The 22,810-nt window shown below is 42.2% G+C and overlaps 1 protein-coding gene across 10 annotated transcripts in view; it reads left to right on the top strand.

The window, feature by feature from the left end:
* The window catches only part of m1ap (meiosis 1 associated protein), a 150,390-nt gene that overhangs the window by 45,404 nt on the left and 82,176 nt on the right, over nt 1-22,810 (top strand). For all 10 annotated transcript variants that reach the window (XM_069923475.1, XM_069923466.1, XM_069923465.1 and 7 more), the window contains 3 exons: nt 7,849-7,995; nt 11,985-12,138; nt 19,488-19,629. In XM_069923475.1, coding sequence (XP_069779576.1) covers nt 7,849-7,995; nt 11,985-12,138; nt 19,488-19,629 — 443 coding nt within the window. The remainder of the gene's footprint in view (nt 1-7,848; nt 7,996-11,984; nt 12,139-19,487; nt 19,630-22,810) is intronic.

Below are 22,810 nucleotides of genomic sequence, written 5' to 3'. Positions count from 1 at the left end.
AAACAAACTCCTTAAACTAATGCAATAAATAAAAAGAATGAAATACCCACCAAACTCTTTTCTCTGCCTCTCTGGGCCGAAGCCGCTCTGGGCCGAAGCCGCTCGGTGCTCTGATTGATTCTTTCTTTCTTTTTCACTCACTCACAGACCTTTATCTACTGCTCGTGAGTGAAATACACCTACTGTGCACCCTTACACAATCAACTCAATTTCCTACACCTGTGCTCTCTATCTAATTACTGCCTCAACCTTCAACAATAAATGATTACCTCTTAACCAACCCTTAGACTTAAATAAGTAAATCTCTTCTTCAACCCCCTACTCCACTTACCCCTTCCCTTTACTTGTTTAAATAAATAAAGAAATAAAGAAACAATTCACAAGTCCACTACTTACAGTTTGCCAGCAATGGTCTCCCCTCCTGCCTTCACACCGACTGGACTGCACATGACGAGTTGCTTATTCATAGTGGAAGCACCGAGAGCTTCATCCACCCAGACACAGTGCGGCATTTTTATCTCACAGTACTGCTGGTGAACCAGAAGGTCTCCTTGTAATCCAGGTCACACACAGCAGACATCCGGGACTTCTGCGTAGTGTTACGAGCCCAGAGGACCCATAAACCCAGCAGCAATAGATATTCACCAAGGCAAGTGGTTACTTAAACAAAAGCTGCTTTTAATTATCTTTAAATATGAAAACAGAATCACAGTTTAATTTATCACTATTGACTTATGTTACAGAGTATATAGATATGTTTTGGGGAGATAAATTGGGAAAGGTTTGTTAGAGTAGGTCACATACAAACACTTTAAAACAGATCTTATTTGAAATACTGGACCTCTACTAATGCTTTACATATCAGCTCCACAGCTTTTGATAGAGCTTTGGAGAGTGCCCAAGAGGCTTCACTAATGGATTGTTATTTCCAAGAAGGCAACAGATGAAAGAGTTTGTCGGAGCAGCTTCTGTCTGGAGCTGTTCTAGAAGGGTTATGTGGTTTTGCAAGCAGAGAAAGTCAAACAGGCTTTTTCTCTGTGTCAGCCTCTGGAAGAGCTCAGTGGTAGAATAGAATGGGGAAAAGAATAGGATGGTCATCAACTATAGTCAGACCATCAACAGATACACGCAATTGGATGCATACCCCTTTCCTCACATCACCGACATGGTCAACTAAATTTCCCAGTACCGTGTCTTTTCGACCATTGACCTGAAATCGGTATATCTTCAAATCTCTATCTGCTTAGAGGACTGCTGGTATACAGTGTTCGAAGCAGATAACTGCCTCTATCACTTCCTGTGGGTCTCCTTTGGTGTCACGAATGGCATATCAATCTTCCAGTGGGAGATGGTCCAGATAGTGGATCAGTATGTGTTGTGAGCTACCTTCCCATACCTCGATAATGTCACCATCTGTGGCCATGAACTTCAAGACCATGACACCAATCTCCAGAAATTTCTCGAATCAGCCAAGCTCTTTAACTTCACATATAACAAGGCCAAGAGCATGTTTTGAACAACCCATCTGGCCGTCCTTGGCTGTGTTGTGGAAAATGGAGTCATCGGCCCGAATCCTGACCATGTGCAGCCGCTCCTGGATCTTCCCCTCCCACACAAGGGAGACCCTGAAGAGGTGCCTTGGGTTCTTATTATGCTCAGTGGGTCCCCAATTATGTGGGCAAGGCCCGCCTCCTCATCAAATCTACACCCCCTGGCAGTGGAACCCCGTGCTGCCTTCAATCGCATTAAGGCAGATATTGCTAAGGCCACAATGCATGCTGTGAATGAATCCACCCCATTTCAGGTGGAAAGTGATGCATCAGACTTCGCTCTCGCAGCAACCCTTTACCAGGCAGACAAGTCAGTGGCTTTTTCATGTACCCTTCAGTCCCCGATATTCAGCACTTCCCGGTCGAGAAAGAGGCCCAGGCCATTGTTGAGGGAATGTGGCATTGGTGCCATTACCTGGCCAGTAGTAGAGATTCACCCTGCTGATTGATCAATGTGCAGTTGCATTCATATCTAACAATCAGCAATGGGCTAAAATCAAACATGACAAAATACTGAGGTGGAGGATTGAATTATCCACCTATAATTATGATATTCTGTACTGGCTGGAGAAACTTAATGAGCCGCCAAATACACTATCATGCATGACCTGTGCCAGCACACAGATTAACCAACTGCACCACCCCGAAGTTACCAGGTTTTTTTCACTTTGTCAAAGTACACAACCTGCCATACTCCATTTGCCTTCCCCTGCACTGACATAACTGCTGCTACAGTCATCAAGGCCCTGCACAGCCCCTTCATTCTGGCTTCCCCAGTTATATCCACAGTGACTGGGGGCCATCTTTGATGAGTTGTGCCAGTACTTGTTGGCCAGAGGCATCACCATGAACAGGACCTCGAGTTACAACCCCCGGAGTAACAAGCAAGTGGAGAGGGAGAACGCTACAGTTTGGAAGGCAGTCCTTCTAGCATTGCAGTCCAAGGGCTTCTCAGTCTCCTGCTGGTAAGAGGTCCTCCCGGAGGCACACCATTCCATCAAGTCCCTGTTGTGTGGCCTCAAATGCCACACTGCATTATTTTCCTTTCCTAGAAAATCTGCAACTGGGACCAAAATAACATCGTGGCTGATGTCCCCAGGGCCTGTTCTACTCTGGAAACATGAGGAGCCATAAGTCTGACCCCCTGGTTGAAAAGGTCCAACTCCTCCATGCCAACCCCCAATATGCCTACATGGTATTCCTAGACAGACATGAAGACGGGATTTCTGTCAGGGACTTGGCTCCCTCAAGGGCCCTGGAGGCCATGGCTGTTCTCCCCACCCACACAGCCCCCTATTGGCTTCTCTACAATAGTCTTTCGAGTAATTGATGGTGCATCAATCCTCTACTTCCGCCATTCTTCCTGATAGGCCAGAGAGGGCACTCTGCATCTTATCCAGTTCTTTGCCCATCTCCTGGGCTCTCCTGTCCACTGCCTGAAACAGTCTGTCCTCCATGAGTCCCAAGGCCTCCAACACATCATGCAAGGCAGGCTCCTTCTTCCTTTGTCTTATTACCAAGTCCTTTCCAGGCTTTCTAACCTTGAAGCCAACTTCGTGACCACCATTTTCTCCACAGCTACCTCCATCGCCGTCATGGTTCCTGTTGTCACCTCTCCCATTGCTACCGCTTGCCAAGCCTCCCGTCCTGATGCTGGATCGTCTCAAGCTTGTAGCTTCCCAACTGGATGCTCTTTCCGTTGCTCTGTCCTGCTGCCTCTGCTCCTGCCGGCAACAATGCGTGTGTTGTGCTCAATGCAAGAGCACCTGACCTGGTGCTCTCGCTGTAGGAGAAGGGCCTGAGCCCCCTCCCCCAGACTCCAAGTCACTCTATGAGGCTTTTGTTGTCTGTTTGCCAGTCCGGCGTAGCATCACTTCCCCTTGCCGGATTTGCCTTACCTGTGGGGTGGACTGCACGGGCTTCATCTCTGCTCCCATGTTCTCCGCAGCGGGCTTTGAGGAGGCACTGCCGTTCTCCCCACTACAAGGCACCTCAGGTTTATCCCCTGGCATCGGAGCCAATTTGTTCCTTTTTTTCATCTTCCTGCAACACTAGTGAGTATTTTTGACTATTATTTTGATGTTTATCTTGCTTATGGATCTTATAGATTTTAACTGTAGTAGCAGAAAATAGGAGATAACAAATTCTGAGCAGTTTTATTTTGGGAACTATTAATTTGCAATAATTGCCCATGAGCTATCAAAATTATCCTTTTTTTAAAAATTTAGATGTACAACACAGTAACAGGCCCTTCTGGCCCACAAGCCCTTCCCTTCCAAATACACCAATTAACCATCAAGCCTCATACATTATTTGAAGTGTGTGAGGAAACCAGAACACTGGACATAGGGAGAACATACAAACTCCTTACAGACAGCGCTGGATTTGAAGCTGTGTCGCTGGCACTGTAATAGTGTTGTGCTCAGTGCTATGCTAACTATGCCACCCTTAGATCTGAAACTTTGTTTTCAGAAAATAACATCCTTTATTTTGTTGGAGGAACTTTTGAAGTGAGAAGGTATTTTTCTTCATTTCTCTATATTTTGTTCAATTTTCCTTATCATTGGGCTAGAAATTCATTTTAGTCTGAAAGCATGCTGGTACCTCATGAAAATGACTTGGTATTCCATTACCATTATTCATTGATTGCACATCTGTTTGATGGCGCAAGTGGATGTGGGCAGAATTTCTATATCTTTATGATGCTTGCCAACCAACTCCTCATAAAAGAAAGCTAAGTACCGGCTCCAACCACATTGTGATTTTTGAAGAGATAAATATCTGCAAATGATGCAGGCAGGACAGCCATATCCTGTGTGTGTGGAGATTTTGTTTCTTATTCTCATGTTTACTTATGACATAGAATGTGGCCATTTGTCTCATAAGATTATGCCAGCTCTCACAGCAATGTTAATGATTTCATTCCTATTTATTTCCCTTAAAACTATTCTTCATATACCACACTCCAACCACCCACCTTCACACTAGCCAAATAATCCATCAACCAGCCCGTCTTTGGAATGTGGAAAGGAACTGGAACATCCTGGGGGAATACAACCTTCATGAAAACAGCACTGGAGTTCAATATTAAACTTTGATCTTTAGAGTTAGGAGGTACCAACATTATCTTCTCTGCCATTGTTATTCTTTTCAGGCATTGGGAAAAAGCTCCCACAAAGAGCAAAATTATAAAATATTCTGTTCATGATATTGGTTGAGGGATAAATATTGATCAGGATATTGAGCACTGAACATTTTACTCATATAATTTTTTTTCCATTTCATGCTCTTTGGTTTTTAATTGTTCCCTTCAAGATTTGACCCTTCAAGATTTTATAGTTAAGCTGGATGAGTGGGCAAAGGTCTGGCAGATGGAGTACAATGTTAGTAAGTGTAAGGTTATCCACTTTGGCAAGAAAAATAAAAGAGCTGAATATTATTTAAAGGGTGAAAAACTACAGCATGCTGTTGTGCAGAGGGACTTGGGAGGGCTTGTGCATGAATCGCAAAAAGTTAGGTTGCAGGTGCAGCAGGTTATTAAGAAGGCAAATGGAATGTTGGCCTTCATTGCTAGAGGAATTGAATTCAGGAGTAGGGAGGACATGTTGCAACTGTATAAGGTACTGGTGAGACCGCACTGGTCTCCATATTTGAGGAAGGATATACTGGCTTTGGAGACGGTCCAGAGGAGGTTTACTAGGTTGATCCCTGGGATGAAGGGGTTGACTTATGATGAAAGATTAAATCGTCTAGGATTATATTCGCTCGAGTTCAGAAGAATGAGAGGAGATCTTATAGAAACATATAGGATTATGAGGGGTATGGATAGGATAGATGTAGGAAGGTTTTTTGAGCTGGCCGTGGAAACTAAAACCAGAGGACACAGTCTCAAGATTTGGGGAAGTAGATTTAGGACAGAGATGAGGAAAAATAGTTTTTCCCAGAGAGTAGTGAATGTTTGGAATTCTCTCACCAGGGAAGTGGTTGAGGCTGCTTCATTAAACATATTTAAAATTTGGTTAGATAAATTTTTACATGATAGAGGAATTAGGGGATATGGGGAGAAGGCAGGTAGGTGGAGTTAGATCATAAATTAGATCAGCCATGATCGTATTGAATGGCGGAGCAGGCTCGATGGGCCATTTTTGGCCTCCTCCTGTTCCTACTTCCTATGTTCCTATGTTATCAGAACACCTTTATTCCATGGAGAACTCTAGCTTCTCCTGCCAGTCTTCTTAAATTAAATCTCCTGTCTTTGCAATAATCCTTTCTGCATCCACTCTAGTATCACAAGTGTGTTGATGAGAACTGGATACAATATTTCAGTTGTGGCTGAAACAAAAGTTCACTTTTGCTTTCTTGCTCTGAGCCTCTTCATAAGAAATAAGAGCAGGAATAGGCCATCTGGCCCAGCCAGCTCGCTCCACCAAGACCCGCATTTACCAACATTCTAATCCAACTGCCAGACCCTTGCCCTCTCACTTAATCTATCTATATTTCTGCAGACTCTGCACAATTTGCTTTACTACTTCATGGCTCCACCTACCTACCTTTTCCCCATTAACCTTAATTCCCACACTATGCAAAACTCCATTCGCTGTGTCTTAAATGTATTTAATGACCTAACCTCTACTGCTTCTTTGGGAAGGGAATTCCACAGATTTACTGCTCTCTGGGAAAAACAGTTCCTCCTCATTTCCATCCTAAATTCATTCCCCAAATCTTGAGACTATTTTCCCAAAATCTACTCTCACCTATCAGAGAAAATAACTTTTCTGCCCTTACCTTATCTATCCTTTTCAGAATTTCATACATTTCTGAGATCCCCTCTCATTCTTCTGAATTCCAGTGAGTGTAATCCATGCCAATCAGTCTATCCTCATAGGCTCATCTCCATATCTCCAGAATCAACCTGATGAATGTCTGAACCACCATATATCTTTTTTCAAGTAAGCAGACCAGACTTATTTGCTGTACTCCAAGTGCACCTCACTGATATCCTGTACAGTTGCAGTATAACCTCCTTGCTATTAAATTTCATACCTCTAGCAATGAAGGCCGGCATTCCATGTGCCTTATTGATAACCTATAGCACCTGCAAACCAACCCTTTGCAATTCATACACAATTACGCCCAAGCTCCTCTGCACAACACCATGCTGCAGTCTTTCTCCACTTAAACAATAATCTAATCTTCTATTTTTCCTTCCAAAGTGAATGACCTCATATTTACCAACATTGTACTCCATCTGCCAGTCCCTTGTCCACTCACTTAATCTATTTATACTTGTATCCCTGCAGACTTTCCACATCCTCAGCATAATTTGCTTTTCCCCTCAGTTTAATGTCTTCAGCAAACTTACAAACACTAGATTCAGTCCCCTCTTCCAAATGTCAATGCACATTGTGAGCACTGACCCCAACAGCCTTTTGCTCCCCACTGACTGCCACTCAGAGAAACACCCATTTATCCCAACTCTCTGCTCTCTATTGCTTAGCCAATCTTTGTCCATGCTAATACTTTACCCCCAACACCATGCATCCTTATCTTACAGATAATTTTTTTGCAGCACCTTATCGTATGCCTTCTGGAAATCCAAGTACATAACATCAATCTGTTCTCCTCTGTCCACTACGCTCATAATATCCTCGAGGAACTCCAGTCAATTTGTCAACTATGACATGCCTTCCTGAATCCATGCTGCATTTGCCTGATAAACACACATACAAACTATTTGGATTCTGGTGCCTGAACTGATTGTATCCTCAAATTTAGATACCATGGTAACTTTTTACCCTTTTCAGAAGGACCAAAAGCATGATGAAAATAAATTAAAAAAACATTTTTGGGAATTGTAGAGTTCTTTGCTGAGTCTCAAGTTAATGAAAGGTCTAAAAGATCACCAGACAGAAATTTTGTGGATCTGTCACAACTGGATTTCCTTAAGGAAAGAGATACTGGAGTATTTGAGCCAGAATCGCTAGTCTGAGAAACAACTTCTTTGCACGGGCAGCGAGACTGCTGAATGAGCTGCTCATACTAACTCTCGGAGACTACAATTTATCAAATAATATTTATTTATTTATATATAATATTTCTGGTTATGTGTTGCTATGTTTTTTTACCAAGGACCGGAAAACACTGTTTCGTGGGGTTGCACTTGTACAATCAGATGACAATAAATTGGAACTTGACCCCCAATCTAAGTTTCCCATCTACTGGTGAATCATACTGTAGTCTTTTAATGAAATATGATCAGCACTGCTTTTCATATACTTGTACCTTTTGTTCTGTGCAGATTGCTCCATCCTGGGGACAGATATTGATCTGCAGACAGTTGGGAACGATGCAGTCAGCTTGGACAGCTTCTTCAAGAGTTGGTTGCACAATCACGAAACAGACAAAGAACACCTCCATTTGTTGTTTCCCAGTTCTGCAGAAAGAAGTAATCACAATCTCTAGGGAAAGAGCTACCTTTACAGGAATTTAATCTTAAGACTGAAAAAGAGGATTGTATTAAATGTTTTAACTGCATAAAGGGACCTGATGTGATGTATCCCACCTTCAATGGGAGGCAAAAGCGAAGATTGATGGGTACTTTGCAGGAGATATTTAAATATTTTCTGGCCACAGATCTGGTGTAAGATGACTGGAAAATGAAAAATGTGATAGAGGTCCCTTTATTTAAGAAGGGCAGCAGAGAAAAGCCAGCATAACATAATAACATAACAATTACAGCACGGAAACAGGCCATTAGGCCCTTCTAGTCCGCACCGAACCAAACACCGCTCTCTAGTCCCACCTCCCTGCACAATGCCCATAATCCTCCATCTTCTTCTCATCCATACACCTGTCCAACCTTTTCTTAAATAATACAATTGACTCCGCCGCCACTATTTCTCCTGGAAGCTCATTCCACATGGCTGCCACTCTCTGAGTAAAGAAGTTCACCCTCATGTTACCTCTAAACCTCTGCCCCTTAATTCTTAACTCATGTCCTCTTGTTTTAATCTTTCCTCCTCTTAACGGAAATAGTCTATCCACATCCACTCTGTCTATCCCTTTCATAATCTTAAATACTTCTATCAAATCCCCTCTCAACCTTCTACGCTCCAAAGAATAAAGACCTAATCTGTCCAATCTCTCCCTATACTCTAGATGCTTAAACCCAGCTAACATTCTGGTAAACCTTCTCTGCACTCTCTCCACTTTGTTTATATCCTTCCTATAATTAGGCGACCAGAACTGCACACAGAACTCCAAATTAGGCCGCACCAACGTCTTATACAATCTCAACATCACCTCCCAACTCCTATATTCCATGCAATGATTGATAAAGGCCAGCATACTAAAAGCCTTCTTCACCACCCTATTCACGTGAGTTTCTACCTTCAGGGAACGATGTACCGTTACTCCTAAATCTTTCTGCTCTTCTGTATTCATCAATGCTCTCCCATTTACCACGTATGTCCTGTTCTGATTCTTCTTACCAAAATGAAGCACCTCACACTTATCAGCATTAAATTCCATCTGCCATTTTTCAGCCCACTTTTCTAAGCAGCCCAAATCCCTCTGCAATCCTTGAAAACCTTCTTCATTATCCACTATTCCACCTATCTTAGTATCGTCTGCATATTTACTAATCTAATTCACCACCCCATTATCTAGATCATTAATGTATATAACGAACAACAATGGGCCCAATACAGATCCTTGAGGCACACCACTGGTCACCGGCCTCCAACCTGACAGACAATTATCCACTACCACTCTCTGGCCTCTCCCTTTCAGCCAATGTTCAATCCATTTGACTATCTCAAAATTTATAGCTAAAGACTGCACCTTCCTAACTAACCTTCCATGTGGTACCTTATCGAAGGCCTTACTGAAGTCCATATAGACAACATCCACTGCGCTACCCTCATCCACATTCCTAGTCACCTCTTCAAAAAATTCAATCAGATTGGTCAAACATGACCTTCCTCCCACAAATCCATGTTGAGTGCTCCTGATCAGACCCTGTCTATCCAGATGTTTATAAGTACTATCTCTAAGAATTTTCTCCATTAATTTACCTACCACTGACGTCAAACTTACAGGCCGATAGTTGCCAAGCTTCCTCCTTGAACCCTTTTTAAATAACGGAACCACATGCGCAATGCGCCAATCCTCCGGCACTATCCCCATATCTAATGACATTTGGAAAATTACCACCAGAGCCTCTGCTATTTCCTCCTTCACTTCTCTCAATGTCCTGGAGTAGATCCCGTCTGGTCCCGGAGACTTATCCACCTTTATATTCTTCAAAAGCCCTAAAACTACAGGAGCATCAGCAGGAAAATTATTTTTAAAAAATTCCCTGTGGGTAAGGATTAATCTGCATGTGGAAAAGCAAAGATTGATCAGAATTAGCATGGATTGTTGGCAATAGATGTCTGATATATTTGAAAAGGTTGTTGAGAGCAGAGCAGTTTATATGTTGACTCAAAGGAGACTGCAGATGTTGGAATCTGAAACTAACCACAGTCTACTAGAGGAAGTATCAGTGGGAGAAAAAGAATGGTCAACATTTTGACCTGAAACCTTCCAAGACAAATGAAATATAGAATAGAAGGCAGTATAAAGAGGGCAGACTGGGAGAGGGAGGACAGGGATCCCACATAGGATTGGCATATACCATCCATGTCCCTGTCTATATATCTTGAATGTATTATTGCCCCACTTCTACTGCTTCCTCTGGCTGCTCATTCATCCTATTCTGACATCTTCCTCTGCAATATCGAAGTCCATTTTAAATTAGAAGAACATCTTCCATTGGCACACTTCAAGAATGAATTTCAAGAAAATTGTTCACACATTGATTCCCGTAACCTGATAATGTCTTAACCAATCTCCATATCTTATGCCTCAAGACCCCTACTCCCTCAATCTGTTTTGAAAACCAAACCCTCTCCTCCCTATAACCCCTGCCCTCCCCAGCTTGAAGGAAGGGTCACTGACCAGAAAAATTGACTGTATCACAGGGTTGATTGGGTTCTTTAAATATTCCTGTTTTCATATTCCAGCTCTGCAGTTTTATTTGTTTTCCATTGCAGTATGATTTCCTTCACTATGTGATACCGCATTCCATTATACTTTCTTTTAACATTTTGTGTTTGTTACCAACTTTTAACAATTTCTATATTTGGAAACCAATGTGCTTTGGGTCTCACAGTTTCTAAAATGTATCTTTCTTGGGTCCACTTAATATTCTCTCCTTTGTGCAGTTTTGATTGCAAAGAGGATGCAGAGACTTTGGAAAGGGTACAGAAGAGGTTCGCCAGGTTGCTGCCTGGATTGTAGAGTATTAGCTACAGTATATTGAGAAGTTAATTTATTTTTCTAGAGTGTTGAAGGCTAGAGGGGGTGACCTGATAAAAGTAAATATAATTATGAGAAGCGTAGAAAATGTAGGTATTCAGAACCTTTTCTCAGGTGGAAATGTCATCTACATGCAGGTTTAAGGTGAGGGAGGAAAGTTTTAAGGAGATTTGTAAGGTGTTTTTTTATATATAGGGTGATGGTTGCCTGGAATGCATCAACAGGGGAAGTGATGGAATGTCCAAAAAGCATTTACTCTGACACGTTAACAGGCGTGGAATGAAGGTAGTCCATATGCAGGTTACTGAGCAGTTTAAAATTGGTATCATGGTTGCCATAGAGATGGTGGGCCAAAGAGCCTATTTCCTGTGCTGTACTCTTCTATACATTCTAACAGTTAGCACATTGAACTCCATCTGCACACATTTGATCAATTTTGAACTACTTACTGCCGGCACACCATGCAGAAGTATGAATCAAGCTTGCTTCTTTCTCTGTCTGATTCTTAATATGAGAAATGCAGCCATGATGTATAATATTCCTGTTTTTTCCAAATGCATTTTGATGGTGCAGTACTTCCCTATTTACGTCCCATTGCCATTCCACAGCACTACTTTCTCCAAGCCTTTTACTCTTAACCCTTTCCAGACCCCAACATTACATTGTACTGCTGCTGACAACACAAAGGGATGATATGGAACACTCTAAATTAATTCACCTAAATCAAATCTCGGGCCCTTTATCATATTGGCCTTTGGTCTTGTGACCACATGCCGTAAATTCAGGGTCTGGAATGATCCATAACCAATTTCAGTATGAATAACCCTGTGCTCTCTTTTGTTGACACCATAACGTTATTAATGTAGACACACTATCCCATTGTCTTGTATTTTTGAATGTTTGATTTTGCAGTGGTGCTGTAAACACATCAAAATTGTTTGAAGTGAGCATGATCTTTTAACTGTTGCATTGCAGCTGCGCCCACATGCTTCTAGAACGTATCTTCACCAATCAAACGATTAAGAAATATCTCATGTAAAAATAAGGTCGACTAATTTTTTTTGTCAAATACAGCTTGCTTGAAATGTGATGTTCAGGAGCGACTCATCAATCCTGCCCTCCTTCCTGGACCAATTGACTTCACTGAGAGAACTGAGAGTTTCAAAGACATCCAAAGGTCTAACAAAGGAACACATTCAGCAATGCAATGCAAGTTCCAAGTTATAAAGTACGCAGTTGTTATTTGACTAATGTTCAATTAACTTTATGGGCTTGCCACTTCTTTACTCTTGGTAGAACCTTTTGTGGAGGTAACAGGAAAATAGATGAGGATTTGCTTTGAAAGTAGTGTACATGAATTTCAGGAAGGCCTTTGACAAGTTCCTAATAGGCAGCTAGGCAAAAACACCATAAAAGCCCATGGGGTCCAAGGGAGAGTGGAAAATTAGATTCAGAACTGGGTCAGTAGCACAAAGTAAAGGGTAACGATTGATATAAGCTAGGGTTGCTTCCTTTGGAATTTCAGGAGCTGAGGGAACCTTGAAATGAGGAAAATGATTTTAATCTGGAACTCAGAGTGGTAAATGCAGAAACCCTTAGCTTATTTAGAATACAGTATTCAGGAAGTGGCCCTTCATCCCAGTGGTCTGTTTATTATGATCCCAATTTAAACTACTCATCTGCCTGCACATAGTCTAGATCCATCAATCTTCTGTCTGTTCATCTTTCTGTCTAAATGCTTCTTGAACATTGGTATTGGAACTGTTTCTATCCTTCCTGTAATGAGGCGACCAGAACTGAGAGCATTACTCAAAGTGTGATTTAACTATAGTTTTATCGAGCTGCAACATTACATCATGGCTCTTGAGCTCAATCCTCCAACTATTTAAAAAAAACAGTACACCATGCTTAGCCACCCTATCAACATGAACAACAACCTTGAGGGATCTATGGACCTGTTCCTCCACACTGTTAAGAATCCTGCCACTTGCCACGTACTCCGCCTTCAAGATGGACCTGCCAAGAGCATCACTTCACAAAATATCTAAGGATCTCCTTAACCCTACTTGCCAAGGACATTTCAAGGCCTCTTTTAGCCCTCCTTCTACCCTTTTCTCCTGCTTCCTTTATACATCTTAAAGGTTTTGATTTCAGCTTCATGAATCTTACATAACGTTTCTTTTTTTTCTACTAAAATTGCAGCATCTGCCTCTCAAACTTTGTCATTCTTATCCTTTTAACTTATAGGAATATGTTAGTCTTGAATTTTAACAAGGTGGTGTTGCGAGCCCAAAGGACCCCAAAATCCAGCAGCAATAGACAATCACCAAGACAAGTGGTTGTTAAAACAGAAGTTATTTTTAATCAACTTTAAACATGAAAATAGATTCAAACTTTAACTTAACTCTATACTTAACTAACCCAAATTAACCTCCTTCTAATTCTAAGTGCACGTGTATGTAATGTGTGTGTAAATTTAAGAAAAGTTCTTTGGTTCACAGTTCAATCTCATTTCTTCTTCCAAGTTCACTGAATGCAGGCAATTCTTAGACTGTGCACAGAATTTAACATGTATAAAGTTCACCAGACTTTGGTGCTCGAAAGGTAAATGTTTACCACTCAGGAAGGTTCTTGTAGGGTTTGCAGAGAGAGATTTGTTGTTCCAGGATTTCCACAACTGAGGTACCACCATTAGTCACCTCAAGGTCTCGCTGATGAAACTTGCCCCATCAGGGTTCTCCAGATGATAACCTCTTTCTTTCAGGCTACCACAGAGTTCCTTTCTGTTCCCTTATTCCAAGAGAAACATCAGACAGATCGCACTTCCAGTCATCCACTACTTTTGAACTTTTCATCAGTTTCAACCAGCTCTTCCTGGCTCTTCAGCTGCTTTTCTGTGTCACCCACACACAACCAAGTTGACTGAGAGAGCTTGTTACTTCTCTCTCTCTCTCTCTCTCTCTCTCTACCACTGAAACTTCCAGAAATCCCATGTGACTCCCTCACTTACAAAGCCCCCACCTTCTTCAGCAAACAACAAGAGTTATTCTTCTGCTCAAGCTGTTGTCTTAGATAAACAAAACCCAGGAGTGACCTTCCTGTAAGTACCCTGCAGAAAGGTACTTGTAGCCAGCCTGTCTCCAGTTCCAAACAATGGTCATTCATTTTATGACATCAGTTCAATTAACACCTACTTGTGAAATGTGCTTACATTCTCCAGAGATCTTCAGTATTTCTTCAGTCTTTCAAATAAGATCTGTTTTAAAATGTGTGTATGTATGTAACCTACTCTAATTCTTAACAAATTCCCCAAAATATTTATCAATTATAGTAATCTTCGAACTACTCATACATGACAGATGTCTTAATCATAACAGCCACTCCCAATCTGCTCTCCACAGCTTCCACCTATTACTTTGAGATCAATCTTTCTTGAGTTCAGCACTTCACCTTAGGACCAGTCTTATCCTTATCCATGACTATCTGAAAACACTATGATCATTGTCCTCCCACTGAAACTCCAATGGCCTGGTAAAGCTCATTTTTCAGTACAATGACCCCTTCCATGGTGAGATTATCCACGTACAGTATCACCTGCACCATCTCAGCCTCTGGCAGTAAGGAAATCCCAATCAACATTGGACACTACTGGGTATAGATGACACTTTCAAAGTATCATCTTCCAAAAAACATGAGCTATGATATTCCAAATTTCGATCTCTTTAATCCAATAAATCCAACTCTGCGACTGCTGCTTTATGTAGCTTTAATTTGTGATAAAAGAGGTAAACATTTTGCATAACTTTGCATTAAGACTTACATAATGATGAATAACAAAGGATTTACAGTCTAGCTTAAAGAAATAAACAAACTTTAAAGAACAAAAAAGTATTTAAAGAGAAACACAATTCAAAGAAAAATTTCTCATGCTTACGCCTTCTCACATCCTGAAGAATAATGAGCAAGCTGTTAGACTGGGTGGATATTACAACATATTACACCATAGTCACTATGGAAACACTACAAACAATAGCTCTCTTAAAGAGAAAGACACAAAATTAACTAAGAGTTAAAAACACAAGGTTTTATCCTTTTCTCTGGGGAAATTAAATTTATCCACTATAGCTACTCTGTTGCTTCTACATCTTTCCATAATCTGCCTACATATCTTCTTCTATTTCTTGTTAGCTATTGCGATTCATATTGAATAACCCCATCAGAGTGATTGCTCCTTTCTTATTTCTGTGCTCCATCCATATTGCCTCTCTGCATGATGCCTCCAAAATGTTCTCTCTAAGTTCATCTGTGACATCCTCTCTGATCTGTAGTGCAACTCACCCATCTTCTTTATATCTCTCTGTATTGCATTTGAAATATCTGAACCCTGGGACAATGAGCTACCAGTCCTGTGCTTTCAACCAAGTCTTTGTAATGTCTGCAATTTCATTGAACCATGCACCACTCCAGGCCCCAGTTCATCTGCCTTACCTGCAATACTCCTTGCATTGAAATACGGTAGAAGTCCAAAAATCCGGACTGCTAAGGGATTGGGTTTGTCCACGTTTTTGGATTTTCTGGATTCTCAGGCAGTACTTTAAAAGTTCATATGTAAGGAGGAATAAAGAAGAGATGAACAGGTAAATTTTGATAGTTTATTCATTAGAAAATACAGCATGATTCATTTATCAAAATGAGCAGTTTTAAAGAAAAATAAAAATGCCGCTGTGCATCTGTGGTGTTTATGCATGCATGCACGCACACAAAAACCCACTAAATTAAAAACTGTTGAGATTTTTTGAAAAGTCTGGATTCTTGGGTGATCTAGATTTCTAGCATTCGGATATTTGGACTTCTACTGCAAGTATTCTCTTGCCCACACAGGCCCACCGTGCTACTTAAACTGGCCCTGCTTGTCCTTCCTTTCAGACTTGTATGACTTATCAACTACCTTCCCCTCAATCACTTCCCTTGCTAACCCTACTATGATGACGTAAAGATTTGCAAACGACACCAAAAAAGTGAAATAGTAGATAGTGAGGAAGTTTATTGAAGGTTGCAATAAGATTGGGATAAACTGGGAAAATAGGTCATGTTGGAATTTAACTGAGACTAGTGTGAGGTATTGCACTTTGGTGGTTAAACCAAGGCAGGAGTTACACATTGAATGGTAGGGTTATGGAGAGTATAGTAGAGCAAAGAGACATGTGGGTACAGGTACACAGTTCCATGAAAGATGCAACACAGGTAGACAGGGTGGTGAAGAAGGCATTTGACACACTTGGCTTTATTGGTCAGAACACCGAGTATAGGCACTGAACGGGACATTGATGAGACCACATGGAGTATTATGCGCAACATTGGTCACCCAAGCTAAAGGGAAGATCATTAAGTTGGAAAGGTTGATGAGAATGTTAGGCTTGAGTTATAAGAATAGACTGGACTGTATTTCTAGAGTGTAGCGGGCTAAGGGAGTCCTTGCAGAGGATTTTAACACGAAGGCCATAAAGAAGTTGAATAGTCGGTCTTTTTCTGATGGTAGGTGAGTTCAAAACCGGGGAGCGTAGATTTAAGATGAGAGGGTCTGAAAAGAGATTTGAGGGGCGCCTTCACACATATATAACAAACTGCCAGAGGAAGTGGTAGTAGTGGGGATAGTGTAATGTTCAACATATTGTATTTAGAGAATTATGTGGATTTCAAGGTCTAGAGGGAATTACCATTACTCCACTATTGTTTCAATGCCTCACATTGGATGACAACTTGTCTCATTTTTTTAAGCCTCTGTTAAAATCTACATCTCCATTTATCATTTTTTCCCTCATTCTTATAAAATTAATATAGAGATACAGCATGGCCCTTTCAGTCCACGAGTTCATGCCACCTATATCCCTGTGACTAATTAATCTACTAACCCTGTATATCTTTGGAATAAGGGAGGAAACTGGTGCACCTGGAGAAAACCCACACACACATGGGGAGAATGTTCAAACTCCTTACAGACTGGTGGTTTCGAACCCAGGTCACCACTTTACTAACCGTGATAGATAGATAGAGCAATACAGCAATGGAACTGGCCCTATGGCCCATGGGTCCACATTGAACAAAATGCCGTTAACCTCTCTTCTGCTTGCACATAATCCATATTGCTGCATTCCCTGCATATTCATATGCACCCCCATACCCCACCCTCCAGTGCTCCAGAGAAAACAACCCATTTTTGTTCACCCTCTCCCCTCTAATCCTGGCAAATTTCTGAAGGTTCCACATCCTTCCTGTAAAGGGGCAACCTGAATTATAATGTTCCAAGTGTGGCCTAAACAAAATTTTAGTTTTCTGCACTATTACATCCTTACTCTTATACTCAGTGCCCTGACCAATGAAGGCAAGTATTCCACATAACTTCTTTACACCCTATCTTCTTACGTGCTATTTACAGGGAGGTATGCTGTGAAGAGTCATGTAATTAACTGTATTCTTTATGCTTACATTTGACTTCCCCAGGGTATATCTACACAAAATAGAGCCTATGGCATGAGTGGCCAATGCGTCAAAATAAACAGCGACAAAGAGGTCTCGCGAGTGCTGGCCTTGGTGACCGCCATGATGTATTTGCATTGTATAAGTTGAGAGCTAATGAGAGGACAAGGAAGGAGAAAGAGCAAGAGTGATCTGGGAGGGGGCACACTAACCAGGTGGGGGAGTGCTGACTGGGTGGGGGGGGAGGCACTGGTTCATTGGTGCCCCCCCTTAAGTGGTGCCCCCCCTTGTAGTGGCAGCCAGGGCAAGCGCCATGCCTGCCATACCCTTGATATACCCTTGGACCTCCCAAAGTACATCTCACACTTAGATTAAACACCATACTCTTCCCAAATCTTTAACTGATTTCTACCTTGCTGATAGCTCTCTTCTTTCTTTTTCTTCTTTTCTTCTTTGGCTTGGCTTCGCGGACGAAGATTTATGGAGGGGTAAAGTCCACGACAGCTGCAGGCTCGTTTGTGGCTGACAAGTCCGATGCGGGACAGGCAGACACGGTTGTAGCGGTTGCAAGGGAAAATTGGTTGGTTGGGGTTGGGTGTTGGGTTTTTCCTCCTTCGAAAACCAACAAGGTCGGGTCAGATACAGCAATGAGCTCTCTGAACCCTTCTCCATTAACAATGGCGTGAAGCAAGGCTGCGTTCTCGCTCCAACCCTCTTTTCAATCTTCTTCAGCATGATGCTGAAAAAAAGCCATGAAAGACCTCAACAATGAAGACGCTGTCTACATCCGGTACTGCACGGATGGCAGTCTCTTCAATCTGAGGCGCCTGCAAGCTCACACCAAGACACAAGAGCAACTTGTCCGTGAACTACTCTTTGCAGACGATGCCGCTTTAGTTGCCCATTCAGAGCCAGCTCGTCAGCGCTTGACGTCCTGTTTTGCGGAAACTGCCAAAATGTTTGGCCTGGAAGTCAGCCTGAAGAAAACTGAGGTCCTCCATCAGCCAGCTCCCCACCATGACTACCAGCCTCCCCACATCTCCATTGGGCACACAAAACTCAAAATGATAGCTCTCTACACTGTCCATAAATACACCACCACTTTGTTATCTGTGATGTTAACCTACTGCAGCTCTGTATTAAATTTAAACTGATAATGTTCTTTCATAACCAGATGTGTGAATGAGGTGACTGGGAGATAGCGAACAGGATGAGAACAAAAAATATGTAGATGTTATACATCTGAAGCAAAATGCTTGAAAATACTTGAAACAGTCAGCAAGTCAGGCAGGAAATGTTGACAGAGAAACAGACTTTACATTTCAGCTTGAAGACCCTATGGAAAGACACATACTGTACCTGTATAAACTCTGCATCTCTTTCCACTGATGCTCTCTGACCTGAGTGCATCTCATTATAAAATATTTGATAAAACATGGGTACTCATCAATAATTTCTCTTTGGAGTGACAAAGGATGGGAGAGATATAAAATGTATATAAGATTATGAGGGGCTTAGATAGGGTGGACAACCAGCAACTGTTTCTTGGGGCAACAATAGCAAATACCAGAGGACATCTGGCTTAAGGTGAGTGGAAGAAAGTTTAGGGGAGATGTCAGAGGTAAGTTTTCTACTCAGAGTGGTGAGTGCCTGGAATGCATTTCTGGTGGTGGGACCTGCTACAATAGGGAAATTCAAAAGACTCTTCAGATGATTAATGTAAAAAAAAAACCCAGAGAGTTATGGGTGTGACATAAGGAAAAATTAGATTGTTGTGGAGTAGGTTTACATAGGTCAACACAACATCTATTCTATATACTAAAAAAAACTTATTAGTGTTCACATAAAATTTCATCCTATACCAAATTAAGCAGATGATTGGCAAAGTTAAATTTTTGTCTACACTCTAATTCAGGGTAATTTTTTTCAGTTCAGGAATGTGCACGCTCAATTCATTTTCAAAGCATTTCAAATATCTTTTAAGATAACAAAGTATTTTCATCGTAAATCCCTTGTGATAATGAATGTAAAAGTTCAGATTTAACTAGTAGATTAATCTTGAATAAGGTCAACATCTTTGATAAAATCCTTATCTTTCAGAGCTTTGAAATCAGATGGTGTCTGTGAATCTGTATTCTATGGGCTCCCACTCATTATCAGACCCACAAACTGTTGGAAGCTTGACTGGGATGATTTGGAAACAAACTACCAAAACTTCCATGCACTTTGTCATACCTTGAAGGTAGGAATATGAAGTAAAATTCTTCATCAGTTTCTCTAAGACGCAATTAGTAATAATACTCTATCCAAGTATTAAGTATTAATTAAGTATTATAATGGCCACATTTGTATTCTTGGAAAAACATAAGAAATAAAGTGCAGTGAAGTGCCTGCTCAGTTGCAGTGAGTATTACAACATACATCAGAAAATGCTTGCGGAATCTTAAACTTAGATTACTTTCAGATTCAGATTTATTGTCAGAGTGCATACATGACATCACATACCACTCTGAGATTCTTTTTCCTGTGGATGAGGTAGAATTGCCTCTTCATGGCAGTGCAAAAAAAGGACTCAATTTGCACATGTAAACAGATAAAGAAATGTAAACAAACTGACTGTGCAATACAAAGAGAAAGAAAGAAAAAAAGATAAATAAATTACAAAAGTAGGAATCCTTAAGTGAGTCCTTGATTGAGGAGTCTGATGGTGGAGGGGGAGCAGCTGTTCCTGAACATGGTGGTGTGAGACTTGCAGCATCTATACCTCTTTCCTGATAGCAGAAGCGAGATTAGAATGTGTGCTGGATGGTGTGGATCCTTGATGATTGTTGCTGCTCTCCAATGGCAGCATTACCTGTAGATGTTCTCAATGGTAAGAAGGATTTTACCTGTGATGTCCCGAGCTGCATCCACTACCTCTCACTCAGGGCTAATGATGTCCCCATACCAGACCGTGATGTAGCTGGACAGCATACATTCCACCACACATCTGTACAAATTTGCCAGGGTTTCTAATGTCATGCCAAGCCTTCACAAACTCCTGAGGAAGTAGAGGTGCTAATGTGCTTTCATCAAGATGCCATTAGTGTGTTGGGTCCAGGAAAGAACTTAAATTTGCTCACCCTCTCCTCCTCTGATCCCGCAATGATCACTGGACTGTACAACTCTGGTTTTCCCTTCCTGAAGTCAACATTTAGCTTGTTGGTTTTGATGACATTGAGTGCAAGGTTGTTGTTGGTGCATCAATCAGTCAAGTTTTCAATCTCCCTCTTGTATGCTGATTTTTTCCCCTATATCTGACTGTATTCTGAACATTGCTTTCAGCAACAATCTTGCTTTTTTAAAAGAAAATGATGCCTATAAGACTTGGAATGCAAGGTTAGCTGGCCAATTGGATTCAAAATTGGCTTAGTGTAGTAGTGGGGTGTTGCTTTTCTAATTGGAGGCCTGTGACCACGGTGTTCCGCAGGGTTGGGGCCACTGTTGTTTGTTATTGATATGAACAATTTGGATTGCAATGTAGTTAACATGATTCTTTGGCTTGGCTTCGCGGACGAAGATTTATGGAGGGGGTAAAAGTCCACGTCAGCTGCAGGCTCGTTTGTGGCTGACAAGTCCGATGCGGGACAGGCAGACACGGTTGCAGCGGCTGCAGGGGAATATTGGTTGGTTGGGGTTGGGTGTTGGGTTTTTCCTCCTTTGCCTTTTGTCAGTGAGGTGGGCTCTGCGGTCTTCTTCAAAGGAGGTTGCTGCCCGCCAAACTGTGAGGCGCCAAGATGTACGGTTTGAGGCGATATCAGCCCACTGGCGGTGGTCAATGTGGCAGGCACCAAGAGATTGCTTTAGGCAGACCTTGTACCTTTTCTTTGGTGCACCTCTGTCACGGTGGCCAGTGGAGAGCTCGCCATATAACACGATCTTGGGAAGGCGATGGTCCTCCATTCTGGAGACGTGACCCACCCAGCGCAGCTGGATCTTCAGCAGAGTGGACTCGATGCTGTCGACCTCTGCCATCTCGAGTACTTCGACGTTAGGGATGAAAGCGCTCCAATGGATGTTGAGGATGGAGCAGAGACAACGCTGGTGGAAGCGTTCTAGGAGTCGTAGGTGATGCCGGTAGAGGACCCATGATTCGGAGCCGAACAGGAGTGTGGGTATCACAACGGCTCTGTATACGCTTATCTTTGTGAGGTTTTTCAGTTGGTTGTTTTTCCAGACTCTTTTGTGTAGTCTTCCAAATGCGCGATTTGCCTTGGCGAGTCTGTTGTCTATCTCATTGTCGATCCTTGCATCTGATGAAATGGTGCAGCCGAGATAGGTAAACTGGTTGACTGTTTTGAGTTTTGTGTGCCCGATGGAGATGTGGGGGGGCTGGTGGTCATGGTGGGGAGCTGGCTGATGGAGGACCTCAGTTTTCTTCAGGCTGACTTCCAGGCCAAACATTTTGGCAGTTTCCGCAAAGCAGGACATCAAGCGCTGAAGAGCTGGCTCTGAATGTGCAACTAAAGCGGCATCGTCTGCAAAGAGTAGTTCACGGACAAGTTTCTCTTGTGTCTTGGTGTGAGCTTGCAGGCGCCTCAGATTGAAGAGACTGCCATCCGTGCGGTACCGGATATAAACAGCGTCTACATTGTTGGGGTCTTTCATGGCTTGGTTCAGCATCATGCTGAAGAAGACTGAAAAGAGGGTTGGTGCGAGAACACAGCCTTGCTTCACGCCATTGTTAATGGAGAAGGGTTCAGAGAGCTCATTGCTGTATCTGACCCGACCTTGTTGGTTTTCGTGCAGTTGGATAATCATGTTGAGGAACTTTGGGGGACATCCGATGCGCTCTAGTATTTGCCAAAGCCCTTTCCTGCTCACGGTGTCGAAGGCTTTGGTGAGGTCAACAAAGGTGATGTAGAGTCCTTTGTTTTGTTCTCTGCACTTTTCTTGGAGCTGTCTGAGGGCAAAGACCATGTCAGTAGTTCCTCTGTTTGCGCGAAAGCCGCACTGTGATTCTGGGAGAATATTCTCGGCGACACTAGGTATTATTCTATTTAGTAGAATCCTAGCGAAGATTTTGCCTGCAATGGAGAGCAACGTGATTCCCCTGTAGTTTGAGCAGTCTGATTTCTCGCCTTTGTTTTTGTACAGGGTGATGATGGTGGCATCACGAAGATCCTGAGGCAGTTTTCCTTGGTCCCAACAAAGCTTGAAAACTCATGCAGTTTGGCATGCAGAGTTTTGCCGCCAGCCTTCCAGACCTCTGGGGGGATTCCATCCATACCTGCTGCTTTGCCACTTTTCAGTTGTTCGATTGCCTTATATGTCTCATCCTGGGTGAGGACCTCATCCAGCTCTAGCCTTAGGGGCTGTTGAGGGAGCTGGAGCAGGGCGGAATCTTGGACTGAGCGGTTGGCACTGAAAAGAGATTGGAAGTG

The sequence above is a fragment of the Narcine bancroftii genome, chromosome 3, assembly GCF_036971445.1.
Source record: "Narcine bancroftii isolate sNarBan1 chromosome 3, sNarBan1.hap1, whole genome shotgun sequence".
Classification (NCBI taxonomy): domain Eukaryota; kingdom Metazoa; phylum Chordata; class Chondrichthyes; order Torpediniformes; family Narcinidae; genus Narcine; species Narcine bancroftii.
Note: the sequence above shows the minus strand (reverse complement) of the source record. Positions and strands in the feature narration are given on the sequence as shown.